This window comes from Panthera leo, chromosome A2 (assembly GCF_018350215.1).
Source record: "Panthera leo isolate Ple1 chromosome A2, P.leo_Ple1_pat1.1, whole genome shotgun sequence".
Lineage (NCBI taxonomy): Eukaryota > Metazoa > Chordata > Mammalia > Carnivora > Felidae > Panthera > Panthera leo.
Genome location: NC_056680.1, coordinates 14275444 through 14295537, shown reverse-complemented (window position 1 = coordinate 14295537; position 20094 = coordinate 14275444). Strand labels below are relative to the sequence as shown.

The window sequence follows — 20094 nt, the reverse complement described above, 5'->3', positions numbered from 1 at the left end:
CAGACTCTTCTTTCCTAGAAAATTTTGGGGAATTAAATACTTCCTTTTTGGAAAAGCTACCCATTTAGCCCTCTTCTCTCTCTCTCTCTCTCTCTCTCTCTCTGAGAATATTTTTCTGTGCTGCTCTTTTACTCTTTCCCAAGGGTCAAATTTGTGGCCTTTCCTGATTCTGTCCCCTGTTGAGCTCTTTGGGCCGTTTCCTTCTCTGCTGGGTGGGGCCCTTCCAGGAAGCATTCCTGCTTCCCACCCACCCCCCAGACAAAATTTATCAGTCATTCAAACTGCAGTGTTTGCACCTCTACTGTAGCCCGTACCATGGCCCACCAGGCATCTTCCCGCTGTTAATCTGAACTCACCCGTCGGCTGATTTCCCCCTCAAAGAACCTATCTTTAGGGAACCTGACTGGCTCGGTTGGTAGAGCATGCCAGTCTTGATCTCACGGTATTGAGTTCAAACCCACGTGGGGTACAGAGATCACTTAAAAAATAAAATCTTTTAAAGAACCCAGCTTTGGGGCACCTGGCTGGCTCAGTTGGGAAAGCATGCAACTCTTGATCTCGGCATCATGAGTTTGACGTCCCACTGTGGGTGTGGAGATTACTTACTTGTAAATAAACAACAACAACAAAAAAGAACCCAGCTTTGCTCTTAGTAGACAACCAAAACGACCATTGAATCAAAGGGGCGAAGAAGGCAGCAGTGAGAAAGACCCACAACACTGTGAGGAGTCAACATGGCAAACTCTGATCTCCCCCCACTTTGTGCACACAAATGCGCAAGCTACCGAGATACCTGAATTATATATAGGTTGGAACTGGTGAGCCAAGATGAATGCAGTAAAGGGAAACAAGCCTGTCAGGCAAGACAGAATGTTGTACTAAAGATGTACCAAGATGTAGGAATGTGATTAAGTGAGATAATGATGTAAAACTGTTTGTAAACCATGAAGCAGCAGTGGAAAGGATTATTGTGTGGACTGACGTTCCTGAAAGAAAAGTAAAGGATAAATTCTGAGAGTCACAGGAATGGGAGGCTGGCAGACCAGTCCTGTGGAGCCTGATTCCCTGACTGAGCTCAGCCTGGACCCAAGTGGCAAGGGTGACAGAGTCCTTGGCTAGGGAAGGAAGTCACTGGAAACAAGATAATGTGTTCCCAGATCCCCTTGTTTGCACCTCTGTTGTAACAGTTACCATATTCTGCAAGTGTCTGAGGCAGTCTGGGTGGACAATAAACACTCAGAACTTGGGGCACCTGGGTGGCTCAGTCGGTTGAGTGGCCAACTTCGGCTCAGGTCATGATCTCACAGTCTGTGGGTTCGAGCCCCACATCAGGCTCTGTGCTGACCGCTTGCTCAGAGCCTGGAGCCTGCTTCGGATTCTGTGTCTCTGTCTCTCTCTTCCCCTCCCCTGCTCATGCTTTGTTTCACTCTGTTTCTCAAAAATAAATAAATGTAAAAAAAAGTTTAAAAATAAAATAAAATAAAATAAAATAAAATAAAATAAAATAAAATAAAATAAACACTCAGAACTTGGTAGCCAGCAGAGCTGCTGTTGAACCCCCAGGAGCTAGGCCAGTTACTTTCCTCAGCCATATCAGAAATGAGAGCGCCAGTCCCTAAAGGTCGCACTGAGGAGTGTGAGCTCAAAATGCCTTGTACCGTGCGTGCGTGGTGCCCAGTAGGACTCAGGAGCTTTTCCTTTCATTCCAGCCACTAAGCAAGATGCTTCCTGAGAGCGAGGCTGCAGACTTATTCCTTTAAGTAACCCCTCAGTGTTATTATAGTTACTGAATTGAACTGGGATCAAAGAGCAGCTCAGCCTAGAAGCTAACTGTGACTTGTTCACCTCCCACTGCCACTTTATGGCTGGGTCCTAAACTTGCATCGCCTTAATCTCACTTTGGGCCTATGTGCAGGAAAGGGGAGAAGAAGGGGGACCTATGAGTCCTTATGTCAAGCAGAGACATGTTGAGAACCAAAAACTTCCTGAGCCTTACTTCTCTTTTAGGGAAGCTGTGAGAAAGTTCTGGATACAGGTCTAGTAAGAGCAAGGGGCAAGTGAGGGACCATCATCAGGGTCAAGGCCACCGAAATTAACTTTGTCAAAGGGAGATTGCAAATGAAGTAAGGTTATTTCAGGGAAATCTGGTGTGATTTCCAGACCAAGCCTTAGAAATGTCAGGACCTAGGGGTGCCTGAGAGGCTCAGTCGGTTAAGCGTCCACCTTCGGCTCGGGGCATGATCTCGTAATCCGTGAGTTCAAGCCCCACATCAGGCTCTGTGCTGACAGCTCGGAGCCTGGAGCCTGCTTTGGATTCTGTGTCTCCCTTTCTCTCTCTGCCCCTCCCCCACTCATTCTCTCTGTCTCTGTCTCTCTCTCAAAAATAATAAATAAACATTAAAAAAATTTTTTTTAAATGTCAGGGCCTATAATTATGTTTCACCTTTTTATTTTAAGAATGTACAGAATTTCTTTACTCTCTGGAAAAAGGCATTGCCTAGAGGCAGAGATGTTGGATTAAGGGATGTCCGTGAAGTCTGGAATCCTAAACATAAAACGAAAACCTCATTTGGCTGGAAAATTGTATCCTGGAAGAGCCCAAGGCAAATGGACATTGATCAGAGGGAGCGAAATGCCCCGCCAAAATGGATGACGTGAGCACGGCTTCTGACATAAAAAAATGGAGAGAACATGTGATCCATACCGAGGATGGCTTTCCTTTCCACAGTGGTAACAGCGATTACATCTCTCTGCCTTGGATTGCATCTCTCTGCATCAAGGCGTGTCCCTTCCTAGGTCTGGGAAATCATGTGGGCAAACTGGCTAAGTGACATTCACATCCAAATAGGGAAACAGGAAGTGAGCCAGGTGACTTCACAGGCAGCAAGGAAGGCAGGGCCTCAGTGGTAGTTAGAAAAATGAGGGCCTGGTGGGTGCCAGCCTACAGAGACCCCCTATTGGTGTCATGGTCTCAGACAAGGTAGAGTGGCCACTAACAATGAAGAATGACAGCTGGTTAATTCCAGTGGGAAGGGTACTAAGCGCAAATGTTAAAGTCCTCTGATGGCACTCGATGACAGTGGCAGTTCAGGTGCCCAGAGCAAAGTGCCCTTCCATTATTGCCTTCCAAGACTGTTGGACTGCAAAATTCACTTGGGTTTGCCAAGCACCTTGAGGTTCACATATGTGAATTGTTAATCTACTGAAACCTGCATCCTTTAGCAGATCCATTGGAATTCGCCTTGGCTCTCCCAGGGAAAAAAAGGTAAAAACTCAGTGCCTGGTTCCAGAGAGAAATAGGCACTACCAATTCAAGAGTTTGACCTGTCACCCACCTGCTTCCCCAAGAGAAAGTCAGGTAGCACCTGAATTATCCAGGCTAGAAAATCTGGAACTAAGTCCAGATGGAGCCCAGGAGCCCTTTCTGCCTGGCTTTTTTAGTCTCTAGATCAAAAACCTGGACGCTAGTAACAAATCTTACCTGATTCTTATTGACGTAATTAAATGGGATTAGTGATAACCCTTTGCTGAAGCAAAAAGTATTGTCTACACCTACACGCCTACAGCCTAGAAGACTACTAACCCAAAAGGGTAACTTCCCCAACCAGGAATCAAAGTATTTCTGAGCAGGAGCAAGTTCATTTTAGACACGTGTGGCCACTTTGCATGCAAAGGGAGAAGCCAACTGCTGTGCTAGATGGAAAAGAGTTGCTTTACTGCCGCCAGTGGAGAATTCCCCTTGAGGTTCTGCGGAATCTGAAGGCCTTTAGCATCCCAGACAAGCAGTTACATCTGAGCCTAAAACCCAGGTCAGGGGTTTCATTCTGCTGCATTTCAGAGCCTTCCCTTAACCTCTCTCTTCCTTGAGACAAAACAGTCCTGCGCCCTAGGACTGAAGTGACTCCCTGTCTGCCTCCAAGTGGCATGCATATCACACCTGTAGACCTGGCCTAAATGCTTTCATTCCCTTGCCGTTCCTTCCTCCTGTCAGGCTGGTATCTAATCCTGCCACTAAAACCCTTCTCTCAAATTACTGAGAAGTCAGTGATTCCCCTCTTCTTGGTCTGCATTTTCGCCAACCTCCAGCGTCTAGAGGACACTCCGTACTCCTTGAAATGTCTTTCATGGCTTCTGGGGAACTTGCCTCTTCTGGTCTCCTGCTCAGTCTTCGTGCCAATTTACCTGGAAATTCTGCCAGGCTGCTCATGTCTTGCTACTCCTCTGTGCCCTCTGTGTTTCTTCAGAGAATGAATCCCTTCGAGGAGTGGAACTCTTAGGAGCTCCCAGATGTGTATTTCCAGTCAGCTTGACTTCCTATCTAGGATCTCCTTCCTTTCTACATGGGATGTGACTCAACCCCAACATCTGAACGTGTTCCAGACAAAATCTGATGTCTTTCTCTTTGATCCATTCTCCATTCTGTTTTTTCCCCCCAAACAAAAGTTCTCATATATTTATTACTGAACCAACCTACTAGTGCAGAAGCACAGAGACAAAGGGGGAAAACATTATTTTCCTAATAAAACATGTCCACCTGCCCAGAAAGAGTAGTGACCTTTTCAATATGACATGGTAAGATGTTAGTGACCTTGAGACAGTATAACTATGTGTGCCGTCTCATAAGTGACTTATAGATTCAGTTTGGTTCTTCTCCAATGTCTCTTCTTAGAGTTATACCTGATTTTATCACTAATTTTCATCGAAACCCACTTGGGAATGGGATGAGTCTGCTTTTGTTTCTCAACCAGGAATCCCTTGATCCTAAAAGTCATGTAAGAAGACATGGCGAGGCACAGAGTCAACTACACACACCATAACGGCAGAGAAAAGGGAGAGAGAGCCCTATCCTTTAAACTAGTTAGCCTTTATCACTCTTTTCTTTTGCACTAACATCACTTTCCAGTGTCCTAGGCTGAAAGCTCTTAAATCTCTGGAGAGTTCTTTTTTTATTTTAAATTTACTTATTTATTTTGAGAGAGAGAGACTGAGAGAGTGGGTGGGGGAGAGGCAGAGAGGGAGAGAGAGAATCCGAAACAGGCTCCAGGCTCCGAGCTGTCAGCACAGAGCCCGACGCGGGGCTCGAACCCACGGACTGTGAGATCGTGACCTGAGCCGAAGTCGGCCGCTCAACCGACTGAGCCACCCAGGCGCCCCCCAAAAACTTCCATTTTTAAGGAGGCTGGTATTGTATTGCTTTTGTGATTAAGAAGAAGATGTTTCTGAAACTTTCAGCACCGAAGGTTGAATCTTAGCTTGGCATTCAGAGTCCTCCTGTGGCCCTCCCTTCACTCCAGTTTCTCCCTGGGATGCGTCATTCTGGAATGATGCCTCACAGCAGTATCACCTTATCCACACCTTTTCCGTGGTTTCAGTTACTCGTGGGCAAATGATGGTCTGGACGTAGATGATCCTCCTTCTGAGGTATTGTCAGAAGGTCAACAGTAACCCAATGCTGTGTCACAGTCCCTACGTCCTTCACCTCACTTCATCTCATCGTGTATGAATTTTACCATCTCACATCATCACAAGAAGAAGGGTTAAGTACAATACAATAAAATATTTTGGGAGAATGTGGAAGAGACACCACATTCACTTAACTTTTATTACATTGTATTGTTATAGTTATTCTATTATTAGTTATTGTGCCTTGCTGTGCCTAATTTATAAATTAAACTTTATCTTAGGTATGTATATATAGCAAAATCCATAGTATATATAGGGTTTAGTACTATCTGTGGGTTCAGGCATCCATTGGGTGTCTTGGAATGTATCCCCGTGGGGATACATTAATCGGCACAAAATGCCCCTCTCTGGACTCCATGGGACATTAGAATGTCTCAAGATATCAATAGGGATTCTACGATTAATTTCTCTGTTAAATTATTTTGTCAGCTACAGGATTTTGCTAAACCTTTACTATTGATAATGGGTGTTATTGTGGTATATTGTAAACTTCCTTGACCATGTGATCTGTTTTCTTTTATTCTCAGAACACCCATCAACATCTTGGCGAACTCACAGTCGGTAGAACGTTGTTTATGATTTGAAAGGGCTGGTTCAGCATGCTGCCCTTGGCTAAGCCAGCTTTTGCTTCCCTCACTACATCTCCCTCTCTTAGTAGTTGCATGGGGTCAAGGAATAGTGCCCCATTTGGGAGGGAATACAGCTGAGGTTCAGGGTTTTTTATTCGGCCAGGGTCACAAATAAACAAAACCAGAACCTAGGTCGGAATTCCCATCCTGAAATCTTTGCAATTGTCTGCTCTCTCCCCAAAGTCCTCCCGGCCACCTCAAACTAGAGCCGGGCGTGGTCACAGCTCTTCGGGCTGCAGCATGGAGAGGCAGGAAGCTCCAGAGTGAAGATCGAAATCCCCGACTCCAGCCAAGGCTTTCCACCTGCGGAGGCCATGAGTGTGTTGGTGACTAACGTTTTCTGTTTATAATCCTTTAGTTTTTGTGCATTAAAAAAAAATTTTTTTTTAACGTTTATTTATTTTTGAGACAATGCGAGAGACAGAGTGCAAGCAGCGGAGGGGCGGACAGAGGGGGACACAGAATCTGAAGCTGGCTCCAGGCTCTGAGCTATCAGCCCAGAGCCCGACGCGGGGCTCAAACTGACGAACCGTGAGATTATGACCTGAGCCGAAGTCGGACGCTTAATGGACTGAGCCACCCAGGCCTCCCTCTTTCTTTCTTTTTTATCTCTAGTACATAATATATTCCCAGAGAATAGAACCACATTCCTCAATATACACATAATAAATACACACACGCAGTTAATCAATTAGGTCAATTACCTATAAACATTAAATTCTTGAGTCACCCCCAATTTCTTAATGCCTCTTCATTTCTCCCCTCTGTGTCCCCTCTTCGCGTAGATAATCCTATGTTGGATATCCCAGAGAAGAAGTTAAGAAAGCAGCTAGTCCAGCTCCTACATTTCCCAAGTGAGGAGTACGCAGAGAGGGCACAACTTAGCTCGACAACAAAGCAAGGACCAAGCCGCTCTCTGGGCTGAGCCTGACTGAGTCTTAAAGGCCAGAAATTCACTGTACCTTCATGGTCATTTAAACTCCAGGAGCAGAACAGGCAGCTTGGGGATCCGGGGTTTGGACTCCTGTCTTGGGCGGAATTCGGCAGTCCCCAAGGAGCTCTGAGCACTCAGGAATCATGCCCTAAAGGTCTCACATGTGCCTTAGCGAAAGAAGTTTCCCTGTCACTGCTGAGCTGCCCCCGTCCTCCATGTTAAGGCCTTTGGGCCAGTCTGTGGGGAAGCAGCCGGCCATCAGGGCTCCCTGCCTTGGCTTCCACCCAGACTGGGCCAGGCTAGTCCTTCCTGTTGCTCAGCCTCTGACACATCTGATCACCAAGGCTCTGGGCTTCTTCATGAGAATTTCCTTCTGGATTGTTGCCGAAGCATAGACAAGAGAGCCGGGAGAAAGAGATTTCCCCCCAGACATGTAAATACTATAGAAACAGATCTGTGCAGCACAGAGTCTCCTCTCTTTCCCCTGCAGACCTACACGGGGCTGGCAGTGGACAGATGGCAAGGTGAGCATTTCAAGGATGGCCTGGCATGAAAGAGGACACGTAGTGCCTCCACCTTAGTTTGTTCTTTTGGTTTTAATCTTTCAAAAGTTCACTCATTTGTTCAAGGACAAAGGCACCAGGAGGAGGCATCTCTCTCTCTCACTCCAAATTTCAGGCCTCCTGTCTCCTTGCCCACAGGCTGTGACATCAGGCTCTTTCATGTCCCTCCAGGGGGGTTCCAGTCCATATGCAGACATATGAGGCCCACTTTTGATTTTGTGCACACACAGACAGTCAGTCCATAGGCTCTGATCTCTTAAATTGAAAGCAAGTGGTCTGGCAAGTGATGCTTCTCACCACAGACTCAAGTAACCAACCTCAATTAGTGATTCAGAACTGTCCTGGGGGTGGGGGGTTGGTTCCAGCCTCTAGAATGTTCCTGAGAACGAAGCAGCCTGCTGTCTGCCAGAGAAAGCTCTAGAAGCCCCTGCACTGGGGCCTTCCAAGGAGGGGAGAATTCCTAGGATAGTTGGAGCAGGGGTATTTATTTCTACATGTCCTGGGTTGGGAAAACCTGAACCACAACTTTTGCCTAGCTTTAGAGACTAACTTACCTTCTTACTAATTTTACTAATCTTACTAATCTAGGAGTTCCCTAGAACCGCCTGGTCTTGGAAACCTTCATTCCTGCTCCAGGCGATGCTGAGAGCCAGGGGCTAGGAGCATAGGGAGAGATGGGGTTGGGGTAGGAGCTTCAGCATAAGGCCCAGGTTCCCCGTTGGAGTTGTCACCCATCGCTACTCAGAGGCCTGTGATCACCTGTCTGGATGCTGTGGTGAGCGAGTCGAGTGGGAAGGGACAGACTGACAGAGAAGCGAGCGAGGTAATTTCAACTACCGATGATGAGGATGAAAAGTAGTCAAGGGTGTGACACAGTGACTGGCCAAGGCAGGAGCCGTGGGCTTGCAAGCAGGCGGATTTGAGCAGAGACCCGGGAAACGAGCCTTCTGGGCAGAGGGGAATGGTAGGTGCCACCGTCCTGAGGTGGCACCAAGTACGGGACAGAGAGTGGCCGGCAAGCCTGTGCGCAGGGATGAGGTGGGAGAGGCTGGGAGGAGGTGAGCTTTTATTCTGATGGGAAGAAGGAACCATCCTGCAAGGCACCTTGAGCTCTGTTTCCCACCAGTAAAATTCTCGTTATTTGGATTCCGTAATCTTCCAGCTCTCTGATTTCAGGCCTACACTTCCTTTATTCAAAGATCTTATTGAGCCTCCAGGGTGGCCAGACCTAACAAATGAAAACTTATGACGCCCAGTTAGACTTGAATGGCAGATCAGTGATGGACAGTCCTTTAGTATAAATCTGAGAATGGCAGAAATCTGCCATGTGCCAGGCCACCGCTAGGAGTCAGTCCGGGTTCGCGTAGTCCACGCCACGTGACCCCACAGCCTGGTGCCTTTGGAGGAGCTGGTCAGATATAAAGGTGAGAATCTGGGGCGCCTGGGTGGCTCAGTCGGTTAAGCGGCCGACTTAGGCTCAGGTCACGAGCTCGTGGTCCGTGAGTTCGAGCCCCGCGTCGGGCTCTGGGCTGATGGCTCAGAGCCTGGAGCCTGCTTCCGATTCTGTGTCTCCCTCTCTCTCTGCCCCTCCCCCGTTCATGCTCTGTCTCTCTCTGTCTCAAAAATAAATAAAACGTTAAAAAGATAAATAAATAAAGGTGAGAATCTGGCGTGCCTTGGGAGAGAGAGATGAACAAGCTTCAAAAATCCACGTTGGCCCCAAGCTGTGAACCTGAACCGCTGATTCTTTTGGGTCCCCCGACTCTTGTTAAATGGCCACATAGCATTCATCGGAATGCCTCTGGTGTTCCCTGCATCACAAACGCGTATCGTGTTGTCTCCTGTGTCTCCGATGGATCTAGGTTCTGGCCTTTTTCGCGAGAGTTAAGGGACGGAACGGGAGTGTGTTCAGCACTCACCCACTGTCCTCACTGGCTGTGATCACCAGGGTAAGGTGTGGGTGTCCCGTAACCAGGCCAACCACAAGTGTGGCCCGTGACCATTTCGGGACACGGTCGGGGAGGGGTAAATAATCCCTGGAAAATAATCTCCTTAAGGTTTTGGGTCCGAGGAGAACTAGATGCCGAGAGGGAGAAACAGATCCTGTGAATGAGGGATTTGGGTGTGGCCCAGCTGGGACTTCCTTCTGTTGGCACCAGAAGGCAGAGGAATGTTCTGGAGGCAGGAAGAACTTCTTCAAGAGATGAATTCCCTTTCCCTTGGGAGGGGGCAGCTCAGGAAACAGTGTGGTAGCTGCTGGGCTGGGTGTAAGGAGCACTTGGATAAGGAACTTGGCACTGAGGCGTCTGCTCTGGTCGGTTTGTGGTGATGTCCGGAATGCCCTGACCCCCATCACCTGCTGTTGGCGTCCGCGTTATACAAGGGGTGGGGGGGGAGGGTCAGTGACCCCATTTTGTTTTTGTCACTATCCGACCACCCCCCCGTGAACATTTGGCCCCGTCTGCGTCATCCCCACCCCCCGTTTGTTTCTGGGAGATAGGCGTGAGTGTGGTGGGGGGGGAGAAGGACCTGAGGGGACCCAGGGACTTGATCTTTCTTCTGGAAATGGGGGCTCGGCCGCTTTCTCCATCCATCAGTGTCCTCCTGGATATGGCCCAGCGTCAGCTGTACTCAGGGTGCTGTGGGTGGCAGCCCCTGCTCTTCCGAGTGCCATAGGAGGGCTGGCAGCCCCAGTGCCCGCCCAGTACCCTCTTCTGAGTAGCCGGGCAGGAGGGCCGGTCCACGCCCTCTCCAAGACAGTCCTGGTGTCTGCGTCGCAGAAGTTGAGACGCCGGCCGGCTCTGACTGGGTTGAGGGAGGTCTCCCCTCTGTGCCGTCACTGTGCCTCCCACCTGCCCCTGGTTTACCGTCCTACAGGGTGCTGCTCTCCTCTCTCAAGTGGGACGAGGCTCACTCCTACTTGAGGCCCATTGTCAGACTCCTGGTAGAATGTCCACTCCCTGAGGACAGGGACTTTGCCTGATATGGCTCCTGCTGTGGCCCCAGCACCCAGCAGCGAGTAGATACCAAATCAATGTTTGGCAAGTAAATGAGGGAATGGGGTAGCCCTAATACCTGGAGAACCCTGGGGGTCAGCATCCCCGATCCCACAGGATACAGGAGAGGAACCGAGAGCCCCTGTGGGGGAGGCTATTCCACATCCCCGCAAACGAGGACAAGGCCTGGCCTCGCCGGGGACTGGTAACCTCCAGCCCATCCTTCCCAGCTGCAGCCGGGACTCCAGTCGGCTCTACCAGGTGGGAACACTGCTCAGGCCGCCGTGCCCCCTGGTGGCAGAGGATGGAGCAGCCCGAGCTGCCCACAGCAACTGGTGACACATGCAGATGAAGACAGAGTGGGAGATACGCTTCCGGTTCAAAGTGATACTTCTGAGCAGTTTGTACTTAACCCTTTAGGGGAGCATGTGCGAGCAGAGCTCTACGGCAGCAGAACTTGTTCGGGAGCACACACTCACTCTGGACCGAGTCTGCCTGATTCCATGGATGCACGCGGAGCTTGGATTCCATGTTGCACAGACGCTACGTATACGGATTCGTGGTCAGGAAGGACACTCAAAGCAAAACAAACACACGCTGATGAAGTGGCCCGTCTCTGGAGAGCTGTGTTTCGGAGAGCTTTTCAGCGTCTCTGAGACGGGGATGGGGCAGACGGTGCTCTCTCGCTCACAAACTCCTAATCTAGCGGAAGAACACTGTGATTTAAAAAAAAATGACGTTCGTTGTAGCAGCTGTTAATGTACTGGGGGTCTTGTATTTCTCACACAGCAACGCTACAATAGTCTTTTGAACTCTTTTCTGATCCTTGAAAAAAGCACCCAAAATATCAAAGTAGTAAGGAAGTCAAATTAACACGGAATTTTCCCATCCAATTGCGTTGTAGGCTCACTTCGTGAGCATGACTTTGGGGTGAAATGAGCTTTTAAACTCTTCGGCAATGCTCCTCCTCCCCTTCCCCTGGCCCTCTGGGGCCCGGAAGCAGCACTTAGAGGGGATGGGGGATGAGGGAGTGGAGCTCCCTCGCCCCCCAGCCCGTCCCTTGGCCCAGGTGGAGTGTACAGCCCACCCTCCTCTGACCCCAGTAGCACTTTGGCCTCTTGTATCCAGTAGACAACTTTGAGCTGACTGGGGTTTACCAACATCGTTCAAATCAAGGAAGCCATGTCAGATGCCGGACAGACGGGAGGGACCATAGAGGCAGGGCTACCTGCCTCTCCTTGAAGAGCCTTCTTTGTGGGGAAACGTCAACCTGACACACTCAGCTAGGTCAAAGGGGGAAGCCAACATACACCGTGAACGTTTCAATTCCCAGAACCCCCAGTGTGCATTGGCCTGGGGGTGTGAAGTTCGTACCCCCCTGCCGTATAGTAGGGTCCTGTTGGCATTTCTGGGGGGGGGGGCGACCCAGGCACAGGGACGGAGCATGCTGACACCCACGGACAACGTAGGCAGGTGTCCACAGTGGCACCTGCCAGTCCTGCCTGTGCTCTTCCTCTGGGGCTGTCCTGCGGACTTGCTGACATGTGCCGGGCCCGAACTGGGACATTCCTGGCTGATGCCGGGCTGCTGAGCGGAGCAGCCGCAGGGAGAGTGCCCCTGGCATGGGGACAGGTGGGAGCAAGCGCAGAATGTTCCAGGATCATTCAGGGAGGAGGCTGGACAATATCCAGGTGGGAGATGTGACTGTGACTTGGGGAGGGGCGGTGGAGATGGCCAGGAATGGGTGGAGTGACAGGCAGGATGTCTGAGGACGGGGGTGTGTGTGGAAGGACAACTAGTGACCCCCTACCCTGGCCACTCAGTGCTTGGGCCAGCTGCCCTCGCCACCCGCTGGCCTCTGTGAGACCCACTCCCGTCCTCCCCCTCCTCCTGTGACCGCTTCCTGGCTGTGTCGGTCATCCACGTCCCAAGTGTGTCCTTCACCCCCGCAGAGCTTCTCCATACCGTGTCCGTTTGTGCTGACCAGTTTTGCTGACGGGAGCCCGCCTGGCTTTACCTGAGAGGTTCCCCCCAAATCTAGGACTCCAGCAGCCATTCTTTGTTCATCGTTATCGGGCAATTTGGGGAAAATTCTCTGGGAAGTGGTTTATTCAACCAGGGCGCTGTGCTGCAGCACCCAAATGAGCCTACTTCCCGTGAAACAGTGGCCATCTCGGGACCGGCTTGCTAGTCGCATGTGATTCACTCCCAGCTGGTGGCCACGTGTCTGCTGGCGGGTAGTTTTGTCACCTGGTGGATTTGTGGCTGTGCTCTGGTTGGGTGGGCTCAGGTCGTGATTCCTGCAGAGAGGCTGGGAGGCTCAAGGTGGAAAAAAACGACGTCCAAGCCAACGATAGGGCAGGCAGAGTCCACCCCAAGTGACAAAGCCATTTATGGCTGGGTTGTTGGGGATGGAGCAGAGGGGGGCAGGCGTCAACAATGGGGGTGGTGGGGGCCACCGTGCTGCAGTGGGGAGTTCTTCCTGGCAGGGCTGTGTGGTCACTGACACACCTAGTGGCCCGTGGTCCCGCCTTGGGACCATGGCCCAAAAGAAAGCTCAGACATGCTCCTAGGAGGGAGCAGTTGAGACCACCTTGGCGTTACTGTGGGGCATAGTGATGAGACCAACACGAGGGCCTTGACACAGTGTGGGTGGCAGCCAGGCACCATCCCTGCACGTTAAGAACGAGACACGACCCAAGAAAATCAAAAACACGTGTTCAAACAAAAATGTGTAGGGGACATCCACAACAGCAGCACTCCTCACAAGAGCCACAAGGAAGAAGCAACCCAAACACCTATCGACGGAAGAATGGATAAACAAACCGGTCCATCCATACAGTGGAATATTATTCAGCTTTAAGGAATGAAATTCTGGTTCATGCTACAATGTGGACGAACCTTGAAGATACGTTGGGTGGAAGAAGCCAGACACAAAAGGCCACGTGTATGATCCCATTTATATGAAATGTCCAGAACAGGCAAATCCAGAGACAGAAAGCAGATTAGTGGCTGCCAGGGGTTGGGGGAGGGGGAATGGGATTGAGAGTTAATGGGGACAGTATTTCCTTTTGAGGGGATAAAAAAATGTTCTTGAACTAGACAAGTGTTGGTTGTACAACACCGTGAATGTACTTAGTGCCATTGAATTGTACACACTAAATGGCTAATTTTATGTGACTTTCATGTCAAAAAAGAGAAGAAAAATTGAAAAACAAAAACCAATCCCAAACCCCGTGTTTTCCAAGAACACAGGAAATAGGACACTAGGTGAATAAGCAAGTACGTCTGTGGTAAGAGCCAGGGAGGCACAGGTAGCGCTGTGGACCAAATGTTGGATGTCTCTGGGGTCCCCTCTCCTCCAGGTGGGGCTGTTCTGGAGGAACATCATCGGTAGAAGAGAAGACTCAGGTTTCCACTAGGTCCTCCAGTCCAGGGGATGGGGCTTCGCATCCTCACACCTGTTGGTTAGCAGAACTCCCCGACGCCCACTCGTCTAGTGGCCCTGCTAGCCCGGCCAGAGGGGGAGAGCCCATCTCTGGAGTAGTGTACACAAGGGACAGATAACACGACAAAGACAAAGCAAGTGATGGCTCCTGCAAATTATTTTACTTTGAATATATAGGAAAAGAAATCCAAAAACGGGAAGCTATGTTCTATGGTTACGTCTTTTAAACAATGTTTTGTATTTACAAAAACTTTTTTCCTGATTAAAAGCACCAGCTGAAGTTACAGGCTGCTAAAACCAGAAGATATTACAAACCCATTAAAAGACATTATGCCAAACATACTTCTTAAAAACCCTTAACAGAACAGAGACAATGCAATCAACAAATGCGACCCACTGCACCAGGCAGCCCTTATCTGATTTCCTTGCCAGTGTTCCCAATAAGTGGGGTGGAGTTCTTACCCCAGGGAGAGGACCCTCGCTTCACCCACGGGTGACTGCAAAGACCCAGCAGTGGGGAGGCAGCAGCGTGTGTACCCGGAACCCAGCATCTCCTGGACCAGCCCCCAGACCCTGAGGACCACAGGAGGGAGTGGAAGGGGCACACAAGAGTCTGGCCAGCTTTCAGTAATTTACCTGCCAACAGGAATCTTTCTGCTGCTCCCTCCCTTGCACCGCTGTGCACGGAAAGGCTTGGACTTTTCACTTATCTATTTTTTCTGAATACTTAGCTATGAGTGTGTACGGTCTCCCTGGGTGATCACTTGCTGCCTGTCTTAAACTCTTATGATTGAGTGAAAAACTGAGAGGCACTCAATTCGGACTCACAAGAAAGTACTATGACAGCTTTATGTAACCAAAAGATGCTACAGCAAAGGGAAAGTTCAAAGCTTGCACGCGCATAAATGCATGTACACGCAGTCTGGCTTCCATAAAGCTAGAGTGGAATATTAAACATGGAGTACTGAATTCTTAGCTGTAAACATAAAAACTTATCCTTAACTTTACATGAACATAGATAACAGGGTGGTCATTAAACATACTTTAACATCAGAACAGATGTTAAGTTTTGAGGTTCTTATTTCAACTGCTCTACATAAAAAAATGCTCTAGAAGCAAAGAAAGGCTTAAATAAATATGAAGAGACAAACACGTACAGTGTGATTGAAGAAGTAATGAGGGTCTCGAGAGGTCATACAGTGCGGGGTCCAGGCCAACAGGGGCAGCTCATGGTAAGAGGGGGCTCTGTCCCTTGGGTGGAGGGGAGGGCCTAGAGGGTACCCTTGAGGGGGGAAGAAGACAGGACAGGACAACTTGTGGCCACATGTCATACCCTCTTTTGTAGGCCTCATGGGCCCGGGAGGGTCAGCCAAAAAGGGGGCCCTGAGCAGCATGGGACAGTGCTAGGCTCTCCTGAGTGATCCAGGATGCCACAGAGATGGTGGGTCCTTATAGGACAAGTCCCGGCCAGCCCATGCCTCCAACCAGCAGTTCACTTTGCACGCCTGTCACTGGCTTCCCACGTGGGCAGCAAGGGCCTGATGCTGGCCTGGTAAGGGCAGTGGCCCAGCGCAGGGAGGTCTGCTGACAGCCCTGCTTGTGGCTAAGGCACACCCAGGCCTCAGGGCCTGAGCAGCTGACCTGAGTGATCCCAGTGTTCCTTCTGTCAGACACTGAGGCTTCGAGAAGCAGCCCTCACAGTGCAAGGGTAACAAGATGCAAACTAACAAGCCACCCTGACTAGCAAGACCACTCACCATTCCTCTGGGGAGGCGCTTCGAGGCACCGCTTCCAGGCACCGGAAGCTGGAGGAGGTGGCTACCTCGACTGCCCCCAATGCCACCATCACCGCTGGGGTACCTCCTCGACTATCCAAGAGGAGCACAGAACTGAGCACGGTTGTCTGAGCCTGGCAGAGCCTCCTGGGGTCCAGCTCAGGAAGAGGTTTCAATGCTGTCCCAAGACCCAAGGCAGGCAGGTCACCTCATCCTCCCTCCTGAGAGCAGGGCGAGGGACCAGGGGAACCGCTGTCTGCTCGCCAGCTGAGCTCCAGGCGTCTGCGGACACCACAGAGCTGCCAGGAAGCAAGGCCCTTCTTCCTTCGGGCACCCTGAGGTGGGCTAAGAAGGGTCCCCTCCCTTCTCTTCTGCTTCCTGCCCAGCAGCATGGATGCTGGCGGGGGAAGGTAGCTGATGCACACATTAAGAGTCTCAGCCCCCAGCTCCAGCTCTGTGAATCACCACACACGCACACACACACACACATGCACACCCGTGTCTACAAGAACGTGCACCTCCATGGCTGGACACTGAATCCAGTCAAGGTACAGATGTTTGGAAGCCGAGCTCCTGGGTCCTCCAGGGTTCCCGATCAGAGGCCCTGGCTGTCAGATGGGGGCGGGGAGGACACTGGACAGAAAGGCAAGCTGGGACAAGTGTCATGGTGGGATGTGCATTTTTGTCCCTGACACATGCCATTACTTCTTCCCTCCAATTTTGGGGCAGAAACTGGCGTTTTGCCTCTGGGCTCTGGAAGTTGCTGTGAGCAGAGGAAACACTCCAGCCAGGCACGGAGGCCCAGGCGATGGAAGTCATGTGGCAATGCACCAGTGGTACCACCCACCCTGGCAACTGGCACCCCAGTCCCCTGCCCAGACACGTTCCCTTAAAGGCGTGACTCAGACGTGGAAGCAGAACTGGCAATTCAAGTCCACTTTAAAAGATGGCTCTGGAAAGTTGGCTCCAATATCCCACCTGCAAGCCTCAGCACTGGGGGTCTTGTTACACGGTGGGAATGGCTGGCCAGCCCTTCCTGGGAGGGCGGAATCAGCACCGCACACTCCATAGGGACTTGGAAGCTCTGGAGACAGTCAGGAAGGAAGCCTGGGGACACACACTCCAGCACACCTCCAAGGAAAGGTCAAGTGCCATCTGGATGGAAGTAGGGGACACACTGGACCCCACAGAGTCCCCGAGAAGCTGGGTGGCTCCCTTCAGGAGCCTCACAGGAGGCTGGCCAGGCTCGTATTGGGTCCATTCTGAGCTTGGAACTGCACGGGAGGTGGGCCATCCGTCCACTGCAGAGAGGAGAGAACACACGGGCGAGGAGCAGGGGTGTAATGGGCTGCGTGTCTGCCCTGGACTGCTGCCCTCTTTGGGCTGGTCGCCCAGCCAGGGCCCTCTGTCCTCCACACGTGAGTCAGCGGAGCCCCTGGGAAGCACCCTACATCACCCACTCGGGTGACTGCTGCTGTCTTCCCGATCTGAGGGCGCTCCTGAGGCGAGGCTGAGTTAGGGATTATTGGGAGACGTGCAAGGAGATGGCAGCCAAGCGTGTACGTCCCTCCTCAGGGAACAAGCCCCCTGGGTGCTTCAGGCCGGGTAAGTAGGACCCGAGGAGCCAACCAGCACCCCCATCTTGCCTCCCCAAACCCAGTGCCTATACCGTGATGAGGTTGTGTTCAGGGAGACTGCAGGCCTCAATGTGGTCCTGGAGCAGCTGCTGCGAGAAGTTCTGATGCATCTGGGCTGCTTCATGGGCGTCTATGGCATTCCCACAGGCCTTGTTCAGGTCTAAGGGTGGGACACACACACAGGGTAGATTCATCTTGCCCTGTCACCACCCCCATGTCCTCCCTTTGGGTGTGGGTAGAGCCCTAAGGTCGAACCAGTAGGTTCCTACGTACCTGGCAGGTCACCTGCCCTGAGCCCTGTCTCGGGATCCGCAAGCCCACCTGCCAACAGTCTTCACACATGCCCTTCTGAGTTCCTGAGTCAAGTTCTTGGAGGTGGGTGAGCAGTGTGGCCCACACGGACAGACACAAGGGCTGGTTGGGCAGTGTAAGCTCTTAGGGCTCCCTGTGGATATTGGCCCTCCCGGGGAGGGCGTGGCCAACCCTTAGGCACACAGGAACTCACTAGAGCAGGGAACCCAACACCCACTTCTGAGGCAGGAGGACTGAATAGGCCCACAGAGCCCACTGCAGACAGGAGCAGCTCGTCCTCTGTCTCTTCCAGGGGGCCCTGGAAGTCTCTGGACTTTAATAGCACAATCTGTAAACAGGGGAGCAGCAGTAACAACGCTGATGGCTGCTGAGAGCCCACTGGGCACCCAGAGCACCCTGGCCAGTACTGTCTGATGGACGACTGACACAGCCATTCAGGGGGAAGGAAACCAAGAATGAGGGGTAGGGCTTACAGCCCGATTCTTCACCCAGACTCCAAGAAACGGCTTTATGGAGAGACTGAACCGATCCTGTGTTGAGCCCAGTGCCTGCTGCCCCCAAACAGGATCTCCTGTGGAGCCTGAGTATATGCTGGAATTGGGGCTGTGCCCTGTAGAGACCCAGTCTAAGCAGAAGCTAAACAGGGCTTACCCGGTATCTTCTAGGCTTGGGCTCTCCCCAGTGGCCCTGATCTCTGGGAAGGGCTGGCTGTTGTACTCACCTCTCAGCAGGGCTGATGACCACAGCTGCACGGACATGTCTGGGATCTTGCTAGCCAGCTGCATGGCAGGCACCACCATGTTGTTACTCTCCTGTTGATCAAGAGCAACCAGGGAAGGGAGTGGGGGCTGGGGCCGGCAGCAAGGACAGCCTAGGACCCACCCACCACCCCCAGCCCAGGCTGTGCCCTCTTTCTGCTGACTGGCAAGCAAGCTCCTACTCCTACTTCAGGGCCCATTTCAAGTGACCTCTGAAGTACTCTTCTTCTTCTTCTTCTTTTTTTTTTCAGAGAGAGAGAGAAAGGGAAGAAGGGCAGAGGGGCAATCTCAAGCAGGTGCCATGCTCAGCGCATAGTCCAAGGCAGGGCTCAATCCCACAACCCTGGGATCACGACCTGAGCCACAATCAAGAGTTGGACACTCAACTAACCGAGAATGAAGTACTCTTCAACACCTCAGGAAAAAATAAACTGCCCTCACTCTTCAACTCTGCATCTACTTCCTCACTGGGGCACTGTTGGCTATGGACAAATCTACATGCTTTTGTCTTTCTCACCAGAACAAAAGGCACTGGCAGCAGTCAGCTCTGGACCCAGATCAGGAGCCGACTAGAAATGCACATTCAGAGGTCCCAGGGCATGGGAGGAGGAAGCAGTCTGCTCTGGTGGGAGTGATGAGGACCGAAAGGATAAAGGAGGAAGGGAGGTTTCTCTGCTACATACAAGTCCACTCTTGTGGGAAGCTACCTGACACATGGGGCTGTGGGACACCAGGGTATGTCAACTCTCCAACTCTGAGTGGCTGTACAACGCCACCCCCGCCCCCTCAATGCCCAGCATGTGCTGAGAGTGGACAGAGGGCCATAAATACCCATACCTGACCCCACGATGACTGGTACCACTGCTCTGACCCCCCTCAGCCTAGGGACCACAAGCTCTGCTGGCCTGAATGCTGGATTCAAGGTGACATGGGAGAACTCCCTACCTAACAGCTGCTGACAGACAGGTGCCATATAGCCAAGAGACCTACAAATCATCAAAAGCAACTCCTGAAGCCTAGCTTCAGCACAGACATGATCGGGTGAGACACGCCTCCTTACAGACACAAAAGCCCAATGACTTCACACTGTCCCATGGCTGGTACCTCAGAGGAAGTTCAGGTGGGTCTCAAAGCTTTTCAAAACTGAATGAAGTCCTTCTAAGATCTCAGAATGCACAACAGAAGACAAAAAAACTACTGTATTCCTTTAGGCCTGGGGTTGGGCCTCTGTTTGGAAGCTGCCAGAAGGAGAGTACCCGTTGGTTCTCCTGGGCAAGCTCCCCCATGTCAGCTTGTGGCCCCACAGAATCTGGTATGAAAATGTGTGATTCTGACAGGTACTCTGTGTGAAGCTGCTCACGAACTCATGATGCCTGTGGACACTCTAGGCTGGCAGGCCCAGGTAGAATTGGCTGTGTCTAGGTGTGTCTCCTTCAGACCTGGAGCCACTTGAAGCCAGGCTTGGGTCTAAGGGTCCTTGGGGGTCCCATGTCACTCCACATAGGCCCAGACACACAGGGAGCAGCGGAGCTCCTAAAAAAGTTCTATAAGATGACCCAGGATTGCCCCAAACATGAAC

General features: G+C 51.3%; 2 protein-coding genes across 3 annotated transcripts in view; both read right to left on the bottom strand.

Annotated features, from left to right (window-relative positions):
• Window positions 1-4628: 4628 nt before the first annotated feature.
• LOC122213366 (60S ribosomal protein L39-like) lies at window positions 4629-4784 on the bottom strand. Its single transcript, XM_042927499.1, has one exon. It carries the CDS (start codon window positions 4782-4784, stop codon window positions 4629-4631), a length of 156 nt encoding a protein of 51 aa, XP_042783433.1.
• A 9388-nt stretch (window positions 4785-14172) lies between these two features.
• Window positions 14173-20094, bottom strand: part of MAU2 (MAU2 sister chromatid cohesion factor) — a 30652-nt gene continuing 24730 nt past the window's right edge. For both annotated transcript variants that reach the window (XM_042929005.1, XM_042929006.1), the window contains exons 17-19: window positions 18479-18569; window positions 17478-17605; window positions 14173-17109 (exon numbers count right to left, since the gene is read on the bottom strand). In XM_042929005.1, coding sequence (XP_042784939.1) covers window positions 17035-17109; window positions 17478-17605; window positions 18479-18569 — 294 coding nt within the window. In that variant the 3' untranslated portion in view covers window positions 14173-17034. The remainder of the gene's footprint in view (window positions 17110-17477; window positions 17606-18478; window positions 18570-20094) is intronic.

Coding starts and splice junctions, on each gene's coding strand:
- LOC122213366 (XM_042927499.1), bottom strand. CDS start 4,784: ATGTCTTCTTACATGACTTTTAGGATCAAGGGATTCCTGGTTGAGAAA.